Here is an 18,407-nt window from a genome sequence, read left to right on the forward strand (position 1 = left end):
CAAAGAAAAAACAAAGCTAATTTGTGTGACATGTAAAAAAATTCAGTTTGATAACAGGTATCAGCTTGGATAATCACCATCACATGAAGTCTCCAGTTTCACATACCTAGATATAACATTAACTAATAATCTGTCCTGGAATTCGCATGTAGAAAATCTTATCTGCTCGTCCGCCTTTCGCTAGCTGTTTTTTATGGAATAAACTTTCAAAGGTCCCCACTCAGGTTAAACTACTCGCCTATAATTAACTAATCAGGCCTAAGCTCGAGTATGCATGAGTATGCATGCGTAGTATGGGATCCATGTACTAAAACTAATATTCAAAAATTTGAAAGAATAAAAAAAAGCGTAAGATTTATTTATTCCGAATTTCCATTGTTTGATTTTTCGTCTGAGCTAATGAAATCTAACAGTATCCAACCCCTTGAGGCAAGGAAAAAAAATATTGGTCGAGAATTACTGGTGTTTGATCCTGCACTCTATGTAGCATTTTTGGCTGCATGCCTCGCATATCACGATCATAATCTCTCAGAATCCCGGTGCACTTACCCCGTACTTGGCTCGAACTGACACATTTAAATTTTCCTTTTTACCACGTACCATAAGAGAGTGGAATTTGCTGACACAACAACTGACAGCACATTGTGATATACTGCATGCTTCTTTTTAGTTAATTTCACTTGTTGCCCTTGAATCTGGAATATGTACTTCTGTATTGGTTCTGCAGTATAAAATAAATAATATACTAATAGATACAAATGGGCTACAGTGGTCAGTAACTTGAGGCAGAGGTTTTATTAAAAGGGAAGCTCAGCTTATAGTATACTTTATGCATTTACCAGAGCAGGAAAATATGAGAGTAGGGTGCGGTAGACTGCAGTACAGAAGAGTATGACTAAAACAGTGATGTATTGTAGGTGACCATGCAAGGGTGCTTGGACGACTGAATGTGTGATATTTACGCAGGTGATAACACAAGGACCTCAGCATAAACGGTTATGACAGAATGTCAAATTGAAGGTACAGGCTGAATGTCCGATAAAGTGTGACGGATGAGGCGATAAGGGCAAAGATTAGCTCACTCAACAAGCCCTCGAAGGGCATGTTCCCTGAGAAAATATCTTTGGACTGTTTTTTGCAGCAGCAGCCATAGCGAGTGCACCAAGATAACACAACTACATCCTTAGGACATCCTGAGGATTAATTTTTGAGGACATTGTGTTGTCCTGAGGATGTCCTTTACTGATCCTGAACAAGCCCACACTTAGTCCTGTTGTCTGGCCTCCGTATGTCCTCAGGACATCCTCAAATTTTCTGTGAAGGACCTTCTTGGTCCATTTTCTGGTTGTCAGATTACGATTTACCTCAAAAGAATGTGGGTTATTATTTGCTTATTTATTGTAGGCAGAGTGGAGAGCTAGGTGGCTATGAAACAGCTTTCTTCTTGCTCCTTTTATGTTGGATTCTGGCAAACAAACTTTGCAAAAGTTTCACCATGCTCAACAGTTAACTGCTTCGTTCACCGCATTTGTTCATACCAACAGGTTGTTCTTCATGCAATCTTTTCATACAGCAACAACTATAACTCTTTCTGGAGTTGAATTCTGCCACCTGAATGGAAAAGCCACTAAGACGAGTGGCCCCAAAAATCTAAACAGTCCAACCCCATCAGAAGCATGTGGCACATAAGACCAGGTTTAAAAGCCAAAGTATCTTAAAATATTTCCTCAAGGCAGATAATCTTTTCAGTTACTATGGTTTCCTTCATTATATTGCTATTGATCACAAGTATCTTTTAATAAACCTACCATTCATAAGTAATGAAAGCCGAGTGCGAGAGATAAAGCTGGTTTTATATAAGTTAAATGCCACAATATTGTCCTGCGGTAGGGCATTTGTTTTCATTCCCGAGTTGTCCACTAAAGTATAAACTGAAGACATCCTACATTTGGACGCGTGTTGCACTCAAAAAGTACTCAGAATGTCCTGTTTGGGATGAGAATGTTTTGACCATTTCAGGACGTCCTCTGGACATTTGTTGTTGTCCCCGCGAACAAAAAAAAAAAGCAACCGCAACACAAAGTTCACGTTACAGCTTATGTTTACAGTTTTCGTTCGTTTTTTTTTATCTGTAAAGAACTCCGAACAAAGCAGTATGTGGACAGTGTGCTGACCAGAACCGTGAACACAAGCGGTTGTCCGACAACGCAGATATCCAAGACAATGGAGAAGTACTTTACAATGCAGTCATGCCAACAAGAAAGAATAAACGCTGGCATGCAGCGGTTAAAATCTTTACCGGGGATACTGTAGGGGCGTCGCAACCTGTTATCGAGGGCACAAGCCAAGCAGTCGAGTACGTTGATGAAATCGCGGCCGGCGTCATCGAAATTCACCGGAACACGCACCTGAGCTCCAAAGACAGGGCGATGTTCTGGGTGGGCTGAGAACAGTGCAAACGCAAGTGCGCTGCGCTCATAGGTACAGTCAGGCCGGAATGAAACGCGAACACGCATATGTCATACATTTCTGCTTTGCAGCGAGATATTCCTTTGCAACCTATTTTCGATTATGCATTTCAGTAGACCCTTTACCCAGACACATGAATCAGGCTAGTTGTACACTTCAGCTGAAAGTAGGCAGGTAAAATATTTTGTTTTCTTGACATGCTCTGTTCGCGTTTCATTCCGGCCTGACTGTTCGTCACACTGGAAAGGCGGGTAACGCGCATAGTCAGTAATCCTGCAGTGAAAAAACTGCACGTGTACGTGGCCGCGCAAGCCGGAAGCATATACGAACAACTGCCTGGTCCTTTCGTTTGAGAAGTATAGCAGCACTTACCGCAAGCCTAGCAAGTCAGATGCGCACGAGCTCGCAGTCTTTCAGTACTGCTTGTTGGTTGAAACACGTTCACGTACCATCACGTTCCTACGCAGCGCGTTTCGGAAAGCAACATGAGACCGAGGCTTCTCAAAAGTGTGTGTGTGTGTGTGGGGGGGGGGGGGGGGGAATGCGGGCAAGAGGCGGCGGGATGAAACCGCCACTTCGACAGAAGCAAGCAGGGACCGAGTGCAGGCATGGAAAACTACTCGCCCCCAATGTGTACACGAAGTCCGTACATGGGCACGGCTGCACTCCATCGCCCGGCAAAACAGCGATGCGAAACACGAGACGGGACGGCGTGGAGCGCGCCAGCCGCCATGGTACACGCCGGAGCGAAGTGCAACTAGGCGCCGAGCTCTTCTGTAGACCGGGCAGACGCTCGGGCAAGCGAATCGGCACACTTATATGTAACGCACGGCCGGCGCAAAGTGAAAGGACGGGAATCACGAGTGCGTCGACGCGGCGCTGTGTTCAGGGCCCGTTCGAGTTTAAAAGCGAGGAGGAGCGTGCTTCAAATGGCGACGATGCTGCCCCAGTGCCGCGTGGAGCCCTTAAGTGACAGGCGTGAAGCGGAACGATTCTGCACTGCCGTTAGAACTCCGCTTTGAATGCTTGTGAGAGTAAATAAAATATCCACACAAATAAAAATTGGAGGACGCTTAAGCTTCGCCTTTCGGAGTAGAACGCGACAGCGAATTGCAGCGCTGCCAGGAAGTCCAGAGACGCTATCGCCCGTTCGGCGCGGCGCCTTGCCCGTTGGAAATACCTTTGAACGCAAAGCATTTTTGAGGAAAGGAAATGGCGCAGTAATTGTCTGACATCTCGGTGGACATCCGAACCGCACCGTAAGGCAAGGGGGAAGGTGGGAATGAAAGAAGAAAGAGAAAAAAGTGCCGTAATGAAGGAAATGAAAATTGGATTTAAGGAAAGGAAATGACGCAGTAACTGTCTCACATATCTCGGTGGACTCCGGTTCTAATTCTTGCCGCAAGCTAGGCTCTAACTTAACTAGTAGATTTATACTGCAAGAAAACGCTGAATCGTATGACACCATCTGGAACATTCTGCAGAAAACGGTTGGAATGATACGAATTTTTCCGACGCGCGGTGCCGGCAATTACAACTACGACGCCGACGGCTTTTCGACCGAACGAGCTGTATACGCTGTCGCGTAATATATCCGCGGCCTCCAAGCCGCTGCACTTGGCATGCTTTGAGCAGGCGTTCACAAGCTCCAGAGAGCAGGCGTCACGCTGCTGACTCTCACGGCAAAGCAGGGGACTCGAGCCGCGGTGATAGCCGCTTCGTCAGCGGATGCCAAAGAGGCCGGTTAGGCCACGAGACCGGCAGCCGACTGAAGGCCGCCGTCGCCAGGACCGATGCTCCCGAGGAAGCTACACAAGCCGTCAGTCCCTACTACAGGGGATTATTCTAGCGTGACTTAGGATTAAACACGGATTAACTACGACGTCATGACAATCGCTCGACGTCTTTATCTGGAAGGCCTTTTTTGATACGGCATTTGCCGCTTCGTTCTTGAGTTGTATAAGACTATAGGGCTCCTTTGACTGTGCAGCCGTGAAGCCGCGTTTGGAGGTAAGGCTGTTGCTATCACCCACGGATTTCAGCAAGAGTTGGTCAAATAGTTCCGTCCAGTCAGCAAACGGCGCCCATGTACCCCTTAACCTGTGTATTAAGCACAGCGTTACAGCGCATCGGAGCCGATCGTTACGGCCGCTGCCTGACCCGTAGCCATAGCCGTTACTCAGCACAGGTAAGTGCTTGCCATCCGGCACGTACAACCAGGTAATTGTGCCCGCGGTGGGAAAGGAAGCGAGCATCTGCAGTCACTTCGCGTAGTCATCGCGCTGTCGTTTCATGTGGGGACATGGCTCTTGCGCTCTTGGCCACCTGCGACAACCGCAGCCATCAGCTAATATCACCAACTCGTAGGAAATGCTGTGTGATTCGTTCGTGATAATTACAAAAAACCAGCAACCAGTCGGAGTTCTGCAATAGATTCTATTCCGTTTTCGTATTTGCCGCCCTTGGCGCCGTTGGCTGTGGCGCCACGTACCGGCTATTACTTGACTTCAGAGAGCGAATGCGGGCCGCGGCGGGACGTAGCGTCGCTAATCTCCACTCGGAAGTAGAGCCACTGGAAGTAAGCGGCCTTGTCCCAGAAGTCAGCCTTTGGCAGTGCACGAAATGGGACATCAGCACGGTTTTTCTGTTTGTTTTGTTTTCCCCTTTGCATTTCGTCGTTTCGTCGTTCTCGTCTTTTCCACGACGATACCTACTTGTAGCACCGTCAACTGCATAAGGAGACCAGCAAAGTCTTCAGGAAAGACGTTTAAAAAAAAAAGGGGGGGGGGGGGGGTCATTTGCATCTCGTTGGGGCACTACAGAGGACGACAGGGCGCCGCTACACACAGCACTCCGGAACCTTGTCTGCTCAGCTTTGTGTCATCGCATTGCGTTAGCGTCGCCAATGCTGTGCTTCATTGTGGTGCACGTTCCAGCGCTCTAAGCTCAAGTTATACCACCAATGGGAGATAAATTCAAGTGATACATGGAAACCTTGTCCAGGCAGCCGATTTTGCAGTGACCACTTTACCGAGTTAAGTTTCGGTCGAACCGGGGCGAGGGCGCGGCTACTACTGGTGAAGTGCCGACAGTGTTCTGGCTCACATCAGCGCCTCCAAAAGTTATGCTACTGCTTTTCCAACGAAGTGTATCAAGTACTGTTTCGTACTGTACCAAATTATGCCTGAATTGGATGTTATTCGTGATGCTTAGTGCAGCTGACTTCTAACAGCGCTTGTCCTCCGTTCCTCTTTCTCGCTGACCGTTTCTCTTGTACTGTGCACATCGAAAAAGGCAAGCGCTGCAGCATTCGTTGTTCTCGTCAGTCGTTTTTCTAGCGCGGTGCACCTCTATATATGCTAATGAGTAGCCCGAAAATTCTTTAGCCTGCTTCTTGTAAGTGCAGCTGTGCAAACGTGCCTGTGCTATGGAGTTAGGTTAAAATCACGTCTGCTAGGTAAATGATGCCCTAAAGCAATAAACATCTTCACCCACCATCGACGAGACATCGGCTGCCTACAACTCGAAACGAACTACAGCTGCATAACTAGCGGCCGTTCGAGGGAAGGGTGTCCGAATCACCGCCATCGTTCGCCTTCTCTTTGCGAAGCTAAAATTCGGTTTTAAGGTGGCTTCAGCCTCACATCATTCTGCTAGAGCTCCTTGACACTCCGAACACAAGAACGTAGTGTATTCTGCACGTATCCTTCATCGCCCCAGGGTGAAATTTATATGCTTGTTTTTCTCGGTTTGTCTGAAATTACAGGGTTCTCCAAACGATACCCACCGTTCTCCAGCTCAGCTTGCTTATGCCTCAGATATAACTGCAGATATTACACCAGAAAAACGCAAAAAACTGCAAACGAAAGGGCTAAAAACACGAATTTTTGCATTGAAATATACAGCAGCCACTCGACTTCCGGTACAAGCCGTCCAACTTCCGGTGGCTTCACTCGCACTACCCTCGGAAAGAGGAAATGCGGTATAGGACTTTAAATGCGGCACCCAGTCCTAGTGGAGATCGGTGGTGTCGCTTCAGCCAGCGGTGAGGGCCGGGAAATGCGAAAAATGGAATTCAATCGGTTGCAGAACGGTTATATTACACCGGCCTTGCAAGCGAGCGAAGGCAGCACCTTCTAGCAGCGCACGCACTGTCTTCACGACGCCCACCGGTACCGGCATATGCCGATGCACGACCGGAGAGCGAGGTAATGAAGAACGGAAAAGCACGGTAACTGAGGGAATAAGGCATGAATGGGGTGAAAGATGTACAGGCACATACCACGTACTGTCTCACACACGGCCCTCTGGCCCCAAAAATTCGGCATATGTTCCGGAAGGCTTTTAAGTCCGGAGGTGACCTACAGCCGTAAAGTAACTGCTCAGGGCCCGGTCATTTCTGCCTTGGTGAAAAAACGCCCTTTGAGAGAAAGGTCCCGAAAGCTTGAGCATACGACAGGAAAAGAACCGGGGAAAAAAAGAGAAAAAGAATATTTTTAGTACATCAGTTGTGCTCTGTGTCGGAACTTCTGACCTACTCGGTTTTGTTTTTGTGCTTGCATTTACTTTCGTCTGCTCTGGCTTACTTTTCGCTTTCTTCGAATGATTCGCGCCCTTCCGACACAAATCAGTAAATGCGGACTGCGTGGGGAGCTGAGTTGATACCTCGGCACCAAGTTGCCGCATCGACATGCGCAGACAGTAGAGGACCCTGTGGGCGAGCGTCCCCGCTCTGCTGAAGCCACGTGTACCAAGACGAAAAGCGCTTCGAACCAGGCGCGTGCTTTTCGTAGTGTAGCGTGTTGTTTTGTTTCTGTTGCGACCCAATCTTTCAGTCACGCACGCAGGACCGGTGGCAGCGAAGATCCTCAGTACGATGGCAGTCAGTACGCGATGTATGGTTTCAAGGAACAATAAAAAAAATTGCGCAGCGTTTTCGTTTTTCTTCACGCAGGAGTCAGCACACCTTTATCCGCTAATTCTAACCGCTGGTTTCGTAGTTCTGTGCCATTTTTGAAAGGACTGCTTCGAGTGGCTCTCAGCGCTACCGTCGCGTCTACACCGATCCCTCTCCGGCTCAGACGGAACCGTCGCAGAGGCACCTTCGTTCATGGAAGCGACCAATATACTCGGCGGCATGCTCGGGGTACTGCGGAGCAGGAGTTTCGAAGCAGCTGTTCGCGCTGTGGTTAGCATTTTAGTTTTTCACTGTGTTCTTTTCGTTGGTTATAGCAGTTATCTCCAATCGGATGTAACGACAGAACTGTTTCAGTGTCATTGAGCTGAGCACTATCATGTCATACGCTGATGACATGAACGCCAGGCGCTGCAAAGGTAAGAGATCAACCAGTGCTCTATGAATTCCTTGGTTTGTAACTCCTGGGAGTGCTGCCTTCAGTGCCAGGACCTTACTCTTTTTTTTTTCTTCCACGCGGCAGTTGTCTGTGATGAACAGTTTCCGACTTCACTGCCTGTTCACCAAGATTTCTCTTTACACCTGCAGAGATATTTAAGCCACCTGCTTCCATCAGGATTCGCTCAAGGTAGGTGACAGAGGATGCAGTTTGCAACAGCTGCTTGTGCAGCTTGTAGCCATCCACGACGCAGCTACCATCTTCTTGAAAACAGCCTTTGAAATTATTATACGGCCTGCAGCTAGCTTTCTGCGGCAGAAAACTCCACACACCTTCCCTGTTATTCCATCGCATGTAGCTTCATGTCACCAGTCTGTAGAGGGTAGTATCACAGTCGCCAGGCCACCAGGCGTCAGTGCAGACGTAAAACTGGTCTCAGTCGAGCAGGAAAGCGGCACTAACTCATGCGGAATGAGTGTATACGAACGGCTCGCTTGAAGACGACGTATTAGTACATATTGTCGATGCAAGTATCTCCCGACTTATAAGGCTGCATGAACGCACGCTTTTTGGGTGACTTTCGCCTCCTTTTTCACGTTTTTTCGGTTTTTAGATTCGTTCCGGAAGACAGGGAGGAGTCCACGAACAGCAGCGCTGCAGCGCGCAATTCCTGTGAGGAATTCGAACCTCTACCTTGTTAACAACATGTTTGTGTCTCTAATATCTTCATCCTCAAAATGAAGCCCGCGTATGTTCGACGCGCGAGACAACTGTTCTTGCGACGCATTATCTGCTCCCACCTTTAAACTGGTTGTCATCGCGAGGCGGTGTGAAAAAATGATACCGGTAGTGTTGTTTCTGTTGCCACTTGTGCAGGCGGCCGCACGCAAAGCGGGATGGCATGTGTAAGTCTTGCTTAAAGTCACAAAGTGCACAGATTTCACCACAGAGAAGTTTTCACAATCACTACTAGCCCCATCCACGCAAAAGCTAGATTGAAGGTCAGACTAGCCTATCGTTACTGCAGCGAATGAAACTCCAGCGACAGCAGACGACGTAGAAAAGCTAAGAAAAGCTAGTGTTCCTGTGTATGCTCCCACAGGAAGCACATACCTGCGGGAGCATACAGAGGAACACTAAGAAAAGCTAGACTTCAGCGCCACTAGTTCCCGCGACCACCACTTCAGCCAGCGGAGCTACGAAAGAACGTTGAGTAGTCCGAGCCGGCGATATCAGCGCCATCGCATCTTGTTTGCGTCACAGATCGGTGTTAGTTTATAAATTGGGCTTAGAGTGCAGGAATGTGCGTTACAATAAAGCACAGTGTTCGATAGCGCAACGTGACGACACAGAGTTGGGCAGACAAGGCTCCATACGTGTTGTGTGTAGCGACGTCCGTCGTCTGCTAGGTCCCATTGAGATACAAAGGTCTCTTCTTGTTGAAACCTCTTTCCCGAAAACTTTGCTGGCCTCCTTATCCAGATGACGGCGCTACAGGTAGGTACTGTCGTGGAAAAAGACGAGAGCGACGAAAAAGTACGATATACCAAGATGAAAACTGAAAAACCGCGCTGATGTTCCACTTCGTGCACTGTCAAAGGTTGACTTTCGGACGAAGCCGCTTACTTTATATTGGTTTTCTGAGGAAAAGAGGTGGTGCAGTAATTCTCCCGCATCTCGATGGACACCCGAACCGCGCCGTAAGGGAAGGTAGGACGGTGGGAGCGAAACAAGAAAGAGGTGCCGTAGTGGAGAGCTCCGGAATGGCGCCTTCACTTTCGGGCGCCCAATGCGCCATCCAGCCCCCTAGTGGAGATCAGTGGAGGCCGCACCTAGAAATGCCTGCTTCTGCCCTCCTTTTGTTGCACTGCTCAACTCGGCATAGCAGACGAGTAAGAACGAGGCGATTCAATGTGCTTTCTTTCACCGTTCCTCGCCATTACACGGACCGCACAGCACTGGCTTGATTCTTCGTCGCCACTCTCGAAGGCGAAGCTTCCCGTGGCGTCTGCGTTCCTGTCGGACGTACTCTGTGCAGTCTTGTATTCACGCATAACTATAACAGATTACTTGATATTTCCCCCCAAAAGTGAATTTTATTGCTTGAAAAACTTGCTTTCTGACAAAATGCGTTTTTTTTTTAAATACGCAAAACGCCACCAGGCGGTGTTAGGTCGGACCAGAAGGGACATCGGTACATCGCCATTGTGTGTTGATCCTGGTGGCTAGCCTCTGCTTCTTGCCAGACCTCACAGAGTATTTTAGGCTATATTTGCTGCTCGACACGTGCTTATAGCAGCTTAGTAGCCTAAAATAATTGCCGCGGTGAGTTTTGCACTCCATTTGCTTGATTTTCATCCTTATTGGTTGCGCGTCCCACAATCTGTCCCAAGCGCTGCGCACTAGTCATAAGCATGGAACCACGCTGTACTCCCGCGACCGCTAATCTTGGAGAGAACCGGACCTTCAAAAGCAGTTAACGTGGTTCAGTTTATGTCCCGAGTTTTCAAGAGCTCAACGGATGCCGGCAGTATGCCGACCTCTGGTAATATTTTTATTCCGGTAAGGGCCATGGTCCTGATTAGGCTTACATCTTTTACGGCAACACCTGCACGGGTTCAAGACCTGCCCAGCGCCACCGATGAAAAGAAGGGGCAGCAGCGGCGACGCTGGTAGTGTAATAAAAAGTGCACGTTTATAGTTTTATCCCATTTGCGCCCGAATTAGGTGAACTTAGTTGAAAAGATATCTAATGTCTGTCTTTAAAAACTCAAAATGGCTGCCCTCAGCTGCTCGCATAGGTGGTATGCCGCGCCGCGGCGCTGCAGTGCGCCGCCGCCTAGGGTGCCTCGATGCCAGCGCCGCCGTTCAGCGCTGGCATCGAGGCACCCGACCGCCGCCGGCCGCCATTATTGACGTGGACGTAGCCATGGCAGACGACCTCCTGCTCCGCAAGCTTTTTTTTTATTCGCGTATCGCGCTGCCGCTTGGTATCCGCTTGCATCGGAGATTCGGCAAGTAGACGCCGGGCGCAATAGCCGCGCGAAACTATGTAGTAAACGGATGCCACTTTGATTCGGCAGCTGCGCTTGTTAGCGCTGCTCGAGCCTGTCGAGGAAACAGGCGCAGCGACGACAGTTGGTCGCGGGTTTGGTTCCCCTCGATTCAGGGATAGAAGCTCAGATACTGGTCAATGACAGCAGCGCTTCCGTGAAACCGGAGAGCCGCATGTCGTTCAAGCACATTCGCGCGGAAGAGATCGGTGTCCCGGCGGCACCAGATTGCTGCGACGCGTCTGCGGTGCTCCTTACATAACTGTAGACTGCGTATCTGCGCCGAACCATTGATTGCTTAAATGTTGAATGAAAGGATGTGACCTCGTGCTTTCTTTGACCTTGAAATGAATTCTTGGGCATGCACTCCGTTTTAAAGCGTTAGCTCTAATGGTCGCGTTTCTAAAGGTCGTGTTAGCATGAAACACAAGATCATTCAAGTGGGACCAGTGGGTGGTACCATTGGTACACAGATTGAGGACCACCTAATTGGCGTAGAATGTTCGGAGTTGTATCGAACGATTCAGCGCGTTACGGAGCGTAAGATGACTAGTCGAATCAAAGCGTAGCATGTCACACGGATTCGCACCGACGACCTTTGGTTCCTCAAACCGTGACTTCTTGAAACTTCAAACGTCCGTTACGGCCAAACTAATTGGCGTAGGCCATTGTAACTGGTGTCAAACGATTTGTCTTCTTGCGCTGTATAAGTCGGCATCAAAAAGTAGATATCCGGGCATAACGAAAAATTTGTACCGGACCCTACCAAAACCGCGCACTCATGTTTGCACCGTGCGCTGTGTTGTCAGATGCCGTCACGAAAAAGAGACACGACACTGACGAAGCGCGGACTATCAAGAGTCAGCTAGCAGTTACACTCGTGTCGAAATTTGTCAACACGGCGCGGACAGTGCAAACGTGAGCAACTACCTAGCCCAGTTTGCTGTCTTATCAGCGGCCGTTGTGACAATCTACGATCACCTTTGTGCAAAAGAACGACTGCTCCAGAATGGTAACAGGACTTCCCAAGTCCGGTCATGTGTATACGTTGTGCGCTGTGGATTCCCACACAAGACATAATTCATCGGCGCCTTTTGTCAGAGATTTACCCGGTGTCCTCATGCATCGCAGACGCCGTAGCGAGAGGCCGGATCGCCGATCACTTCCCGGCGAATGTGTCAACTAAATGCAGCTCTCTGGTTTCACGGAAACGCTTCTGTCATTGACCACTATCTGAGCTTCGATCCCAGAATCTTGGTTTTATGGGGCTTTAACGTCCAAAAGCGACCCACCTCTCCCTCGTTCCTCTCGTTCAGAACCCCTGCCCTTGAAACTGGGACGCTGCCGGGATGGACACACGGATGTTTTGCGCTCCCGAAACGTTCTTTGGCTAGTTAACGAGTACGGTTTAGTTCTATGAGGGACGCGGTAGTGAAGGGCTCCGGTAATTTCGACCACCTGGAGTGTACTGACGTCGCACAGTACACGGGCCTCTGTAGAATTTCGCCTCCATAGAAATTCGACCGCCACGGCCGTGATCGAACCCGCGTCCCGGCTCTAGGGGAACCAAACCAGCGACCAACTTTCGCCGCTGCGCCTTTTTTGTTGGCCGGCTCGAGCAGCGCTGACAAGCGCAGTTGCTCAATCGTAGTGGCGTTCGTTTACGACGTCGTTTCGTGCGGGTGTAGTGCCCAGCGACTACCGGCCGAATCTCCGATGCACACTGATTCGAAGCGGCAGTGCGAAGCGCGAAGAAAATTGAGTTCGTCTGCTACGCGCACCTCAATCATGGTGGCCGGCGGCTCTGCGCCAGTGTCAACAACTGAGCACGAGCGATCTGTCTTTCTTATCGCAACCAAGCAAAACTACTCACATTTTGACGCATGCATGCGCGTATCAACCTTTTTTTTTTTCGGGTGTTAGGGAGAGAAGTGTTGCAATTATGACTGTTTTCACTGCTAATTTTGAAACGAATAAAGCAGAGAGGACGCAGTGAGAGAGCATGTTCCAAATAGCAGACGATGATGGTGATCAACCGGTTGCGAGAGTCTAGTGGCTTAAACGGCAAAGAAACTAAGGAAAGTTGCCGCACGCTGCTCTGTGGAACCCCGCTGTCTGTGCAGGTCTGGAGCTCGGTAGGTCTTGCATCCGAGAGAAACCCAGGGAACGGTCGGGGCGCTTGGAGCCATTTCACAGCAGTCCTTTCAGAATTGTTCGCTAACTACGAAAACAACGCATAGAGTTACCAATAGGGTTATTAAATGTTGCGTGTATGCCTTGCCCTTGTGTTGTGCTTGCTGCCGGAACCGTGGGCACAATGGTATTCTAAGCTGCTTGCCGCAGCTTTTTCTGTTGTGTCCCCTCTCAAGGATGTATTCAGCGAGAAAAAGGATTTTTCAATAAGGGTTCTGCTAACTGCTAAAAAATGAAAATGAGACTTTTTTTATTATTTCTTGAAGCCATATATCGAATACCTTACGGTCAGCCCTTGTAAAGGGAGCCTGCGATTTTTCGACTGTGCTACTAAACACTTGGTCACAACATTCTATGTGGCGAGAGACGCGCCTCTGGCTGATGTGTTACCGCTGCGCTTGCTACCAGAAGGTGCTTGGTCCATTCGTTCTGCCATGCGGCACGGTGCTGTGCACGTGTTGAGTACGGAAACATCTATCGCAGGTTTCTCGCACACCTTTGAAAATGGGCATGCAAGTTTCGCGTAACTCTTCTAACGCGTACTCTACATCTAATGTTGGTGACATCAGCTAGTCGTTTCCACTTATCGCAGGTGATCAAAAAAGTATCCAAGCCATGTCCCGCGTGAGGCGACGCATGGAAAACTACATGCAAAATCCGCAGCTTTACTTCGCTACTTTTATCAACCCCGCCTTGAGGGAAGACTCGGTCTTCGTGCCAGGAAAAAATTATTTGGACTTGTTCGTCGACAACTATGCCGACTGGACGGATGACTTGGCCATTAGAGCCGGCTGTGATGCCTTAAGCCGCTGCAGAGGATATCCGGAGGAGAGAATTCGTCGACGCCTTTACAAGACGTGGCTCGCCGCTTTTGCTGCTCAAGAGTGGCCAGAAAAATTCGATCACCTCTTGATGGAATGCGTAGTGGCCACACCTTCGCTCTCAGACCCGGCAGAGCCACTGTTCGGTGATTTGTTGACAGTCGCGGCTAAAATTTCGCACCCCGAAGGGACTTTCTTGGAGACGAGCAAGCTTCGTCGACTGTTCAAAAACGTCGGACGAGGGGACGGCGACTTCGAGTCGGCTTCCGGCCTCGTGGCCCACCTGGCCCATTTGCTCTCTGTTGGAGACGGGAAGGCTCTCTATGAAGCTGGGCTTATTATCGGCTTTTTGAGCCTTATACTGAGCACAGTAGCAGTCGTGAGTGTCAACCGCCTCATGGACCTCTATCGAGAGCTCGAGAAAACCGGGCTGGCATCAGTGATTCCCACAACGTTCACTGGAGAACTGCCCTGCCTCAGCCTGGTCAACCTGGAGAAGCTCCGTGCCAGGTCTGAGACGCGCCTGGGCGTCCTCAGACCGTATGTTGCTGCCCTGGCCGTCGGACAGTACACGCTCCATCTGAAGGCGGAGGAAGAAGCGCCAAAGGAGGATGTCTTCTTCTTAGAGCAGGCATACATGGTTCATACAAAATATACCTGGCTGGAGTCTGTCGCTCTGCTGGAAAGGCTTGCCGCAAAAACTGGCCTCGACATGGACTCCCTGAACAGAATGATAAGCGGTACAGACAGCAGCGGCTGGGTTAGGAGAGTAATGAATTTCTACTTGACCAACGTGGCCACCCCCGGGAACGAGCAGGAGTCGGCTCCGTGGAGTCGGGTCATCGAGCGATCATTTTTCAGGGGGCTTGAAATAGAGGAAAGCCACGGCTACGCGCTCAAAATCATTTGCTTCCTGGGACGCCACGCACACGGCACCCGCTACAAGGAATGGAGCAAATATATGTTCGAAACAATGCCCCAATTTGAAGTAGCCAATGCGAAGGCCTGGGCCAAACGCTTCCGCTCTATCATCCCACGAGGACATGTTCGTCCGGTGCAAGCCCGTACTTAAAGTTGCAAGTAAGGAGGGTTCTGGAAAACTTATTCGCTTTTATTTAGTTTTTGAGTTTTCCCACAGATCGCACGAAAGAGTGTAGGTTCATGCATGTCGTGGGATTGCAAAACTGGTGAGTGGGGCGGACACGGGGCCTTCTAAAAAGGGTAACCGTGATCAACGACGCACCACAAGGAATGTGAAGCGTACGCTTCCGCCGGAGCAGGCGGTGAGGCGCATCACCCTCGGCAGGGGTCTCGCGAAAGCAAACAGTCCTCGGGTATTTTTTTTATTTCCGCGGGCTTAATTTGAAATTATATGTTAATGACTGAAACTATATATTAATGACCACCCCCGAAAAAAATAAAAGCGAACACCCAGTTTTCCAGAACACTCTTTAGTGCACCTTTAAGTGCCGCCGACTTAGATGACTTGTCTACGCTACGGCAAGCTTCAAACTGGCAATGAGTTTGTTTTAAAGTTTCCTAACATTGTAGTGATTCTTGCAAAGTAATGACCCTGTTTTTAGTTGCTGTTCATTGCATTTTTGGTTAAATATCGGCCGTTCATTTGCTTACAATTACATTGTATTTCATCCTGTTTGTATTTTTGCCCTTTCGATTTGCCAGTTGTAATTTTTGCTTAAATATCGGCCGTTCATTGGCTTACAGTGACATTGTACTTCATCCTGTTTGTATTTTTGCACTTTCGATTTGCCAGTTGTAATTTTTGCTTAAATATCGGCCGTTCATTGGCTTACAGTGACATTGTACTTCGCTGTGTTTGTATTTTTCACTTTTCATTTGCCCATGGCAATTCTTGCTTAAATATCGGCCGTTCATTGGCTTACAGTGACACTGTGCTTCGCCCTGTTTGTATTTTTGCACTTTCCATTTGCGAATTGTAATCTTTGCTTACATATCGGCCGTTCATTGGCTTACAGTGACATTGTACTTCACCCTGTTTGTATCTTTCCACTTGCCATTTGCGAATTGTAATTTTTGCTTAAATATCCGCCGTTCATTCGCTTACAGTGACACTGTGCTTCGCCCTGTTTGTATTTTTGCACTTTCCATTTGCTAATTGTAATCTTTGCTTACATCTCGGCCGTTCATTGGCTTCCAGTGACATTGTACTTCACCCTGTTTGTATTTGTGCACTTTCCCTTTTTCCATGTACTTTTCCATTTGCCAATGGTAAATAAAAGACATTCGCTCCTACTTGGCGCATTAACTTCAGATTTTAATTATGTGGTCGGTTCCGCACACTTTTTTTTAAATAAAATGGAAATGCTAAATATGTAATACGCTAAAATGCAAAGCTATTCAAGCATTTACTCATGGTTTCCGCTTGTTGCCATAAGCCGCAAAGCTTACGACGGGGCTTTCGTGTGGCCGTGCATGTTAGTTAGCTTTCTCCCATATTGCATCGAGCTGCCTCAGCTGCTTTTGAAGCCACTGCGGCCATTCTGCGGGTGTGCTTGCACTGTCTACAGCCTCCCCACCCCTTTGTTGTAATTTCTTTTTTACTGCTATAATAGTTCTAACCATTCGGCTTATTTCCCGAAGTTCCATTTTCTCTTTTATATTTGCTTTATTGAAACGAGAAATATACGCGTGATGTCAGTGCACGTTAAAGAACCCAGGTGATCGAAATTTGCGGAGCCCTTCACTACGGAGTCCCTCATGGCCTGAGTCGATTTGGGACGTTAAACCCCAATAAACCAAATATACGCGTGCACGGCACTTGACCTGTCTGCCGAGCGCCCTTGAGTACATTTTAATCATCCCCACGACTAATCAAGGAGCAGTTTCGCCGGCAGAACTGCAATGCATGCACTTGCGGCGGAACATACTGCCTTTCATAACTTCTCTGCAGCACTATAGAACACAGAGTCTTCCTCCGTCAGTAGGGGAGCGCGTTGGACGTGTTCCTCCGCACCTCGTCGTCTGTCCGCGGCGTACACAGATGTGGCTAGACAAGAGTATAAACCGACACTGTCTGCGTGAGAACTCTTTGATACTGCCAGTTGCGGAACTTCCTTTCTATGGGGTCCATGTATAAAAAGGCCGGTCCGAGGTGGCAAAAATATGGGTGGTCACGAATTAACGCGCCGATCGCGGTCAATAACGTAAGCTGTGTTCAAGTTGTACACTTCGAGATTGTTGATAAATGCACAACCGGCTGGAAACAAAATCAGTAAAACATGTGCATTAACAATAATCCATAGTAACAGTCCGAGAGATGAATTAAGAGGTCATCAGCCTGACTACGCCCACTGCAGGGCAAAGGCCTCTCCCATGTCTCTCCAATTAACCCTGTCCTTTGCCAATTGCGGCCACCGTATCTCCGCAAACTTCTTAATCTCATCCGCCCCACTTGGGAAATGTGTGGGGAAATGTCAAGTGCTTGTTGGAGTGTGGTTTGGACCTCTCCCGGTGAGCCAGTGGTGACCCACGAGGTGAGATCGTCTGCATAGAAGAGGAAATGAAGGTCGGGAATATCGGCTATAGGACCCGGGCGAGCGGGACCATGCCTAGGTTAAAGAGAATGGGAGAGAGGGCTTGGAGGCCCACGAGTTAGTGGGATGGGGTGAGACAGTTTGTCGAGATAGCGGATACGGGCGGAGCGGTGGGAGAGCAAAGCTCTTATGTAATCGCACATGATGTGTCCGCACTGTGTGTCAGCTAGTATGGTGAGGATGTGGTCGTGTAATATGTAGTCTAAAGCCTTGTGTATGTCAACGGTTAATCAGGCCTTGACCTGCGCATCGTCTGGACCATTTGTTAAAAAAGGTGGGCTGAAAGAGAAGCATAAGGCCTTGGGTGAATAGTGCTCGGTGAAAGCCAATGAAGGTTGAGGGGGGGGGGGGTGATAGTCGGTGGTCAGAGGATGGGAAGTAAGGCGGGCAAGCACCATGTGCTCCATGAGCTTGACCGCGCAGGAGGTGAGGGATATATGACGGAGGTTATTGATGGTGGAGGGTTTGCTGGGTTTCGGTATGGATGAGACCAGGGACGATGTCCAGTCCACTGGCAGGCTGCCAGAGGTCCAGGCGTCGTTGATAGAAGAAATATGTGGGCTTCGGGGGGAAGGTTCTTAGAGTTGTGCATGTGATTTTGTCTGCACCGGGGGCAGAGTGTGTGTTACAACGCGCGCATGCTGTGTCAAGTTCTGTGTGTGTGAAGGGGATGTCTAGTGCGGGAAGGGCTGGGTCATGATATGGTGAGTTTAAAGAGGATTGTGAGGGTGGGAAATACAGTTGTTGGAGGTTACTGAAAACCTGTGGTGGAGTATGGGAGGCGAAGAGGCGTTCGAGAGTGGGTGCGGGATGAGGCTGAGGTCCGAGAAGGAAGCGGAGAAGGTACCAGAATGATTTTTGATGTAAAGTTCCGTCTAAGCGGTCGCATGTTCGTGTCCAGTGTTCGGTGTCGAGTCTCTTGCAGTGGGCGATAATGTCGTT

General features: G+C 49.0%; 2 protein-coding genes across 11 annotated transcripts in view; one reads left to right on the forward strand and one right to left on the reverse strand.

The window, feature by feature from the left end:
* The window catches only part of LOC149350324 (oxidative stress-induced growth inhibitor 2-like), a 150,784-nt gene that overhangs the window by 64,391 nt on the left and 67,986 nt on the right, over positions 1–18,407 (reverse strand). The window contains exon 1 of one of the 10 annotated variants that reach the window (XM_089579345.1): positions 2,842–2,859. The exons of the other annotated variants lie outside the window; for them this stretch is intronic. The gene's annotated coding sequence lies outside the window, so the exon portion shown is untranslated. Of the gene's footprint in view, positions 1–2,841; positions 2,860–18,407 lie in introns of those variants that run through there. 10 annotated transcript variants of the gene reach the window in all.
* LOC149350326 (uncharacterized) lies at positions 9,996–16,164 on the forward strand. Its single transcript, XM_089579336.1, has 2 exons — positions 9,996–10,148; positions 13,662–16,164. The coding sequence occupies exon 2, from the start codon at positions 13,685–13,687 to the stop codon at positions 14,960–14,962; it is 1,278 nt and encodes a 425-aa protein (XP_089435462.1). The 5' UTR covers positions 9,996–10,148; positions 13,662–13,684; the 3' UTR covers positions 14,963–16,164.

The sequence above is a fragment of the Amblyomma mixtum genome, chromosome 3 (assembly GCF_055824585.1).
Source record: "Amblyomma mixtum isolate Tamu chromosome 3, ASM5582458v1, whole genome shotgun sequence".
Taxonomy (NCBI): Eukaryota; Metazoa; Arthropoda; class Arachnida; order Ixodida; family Ixodidae; genus Amblyomma; species Amblyomma mixtum.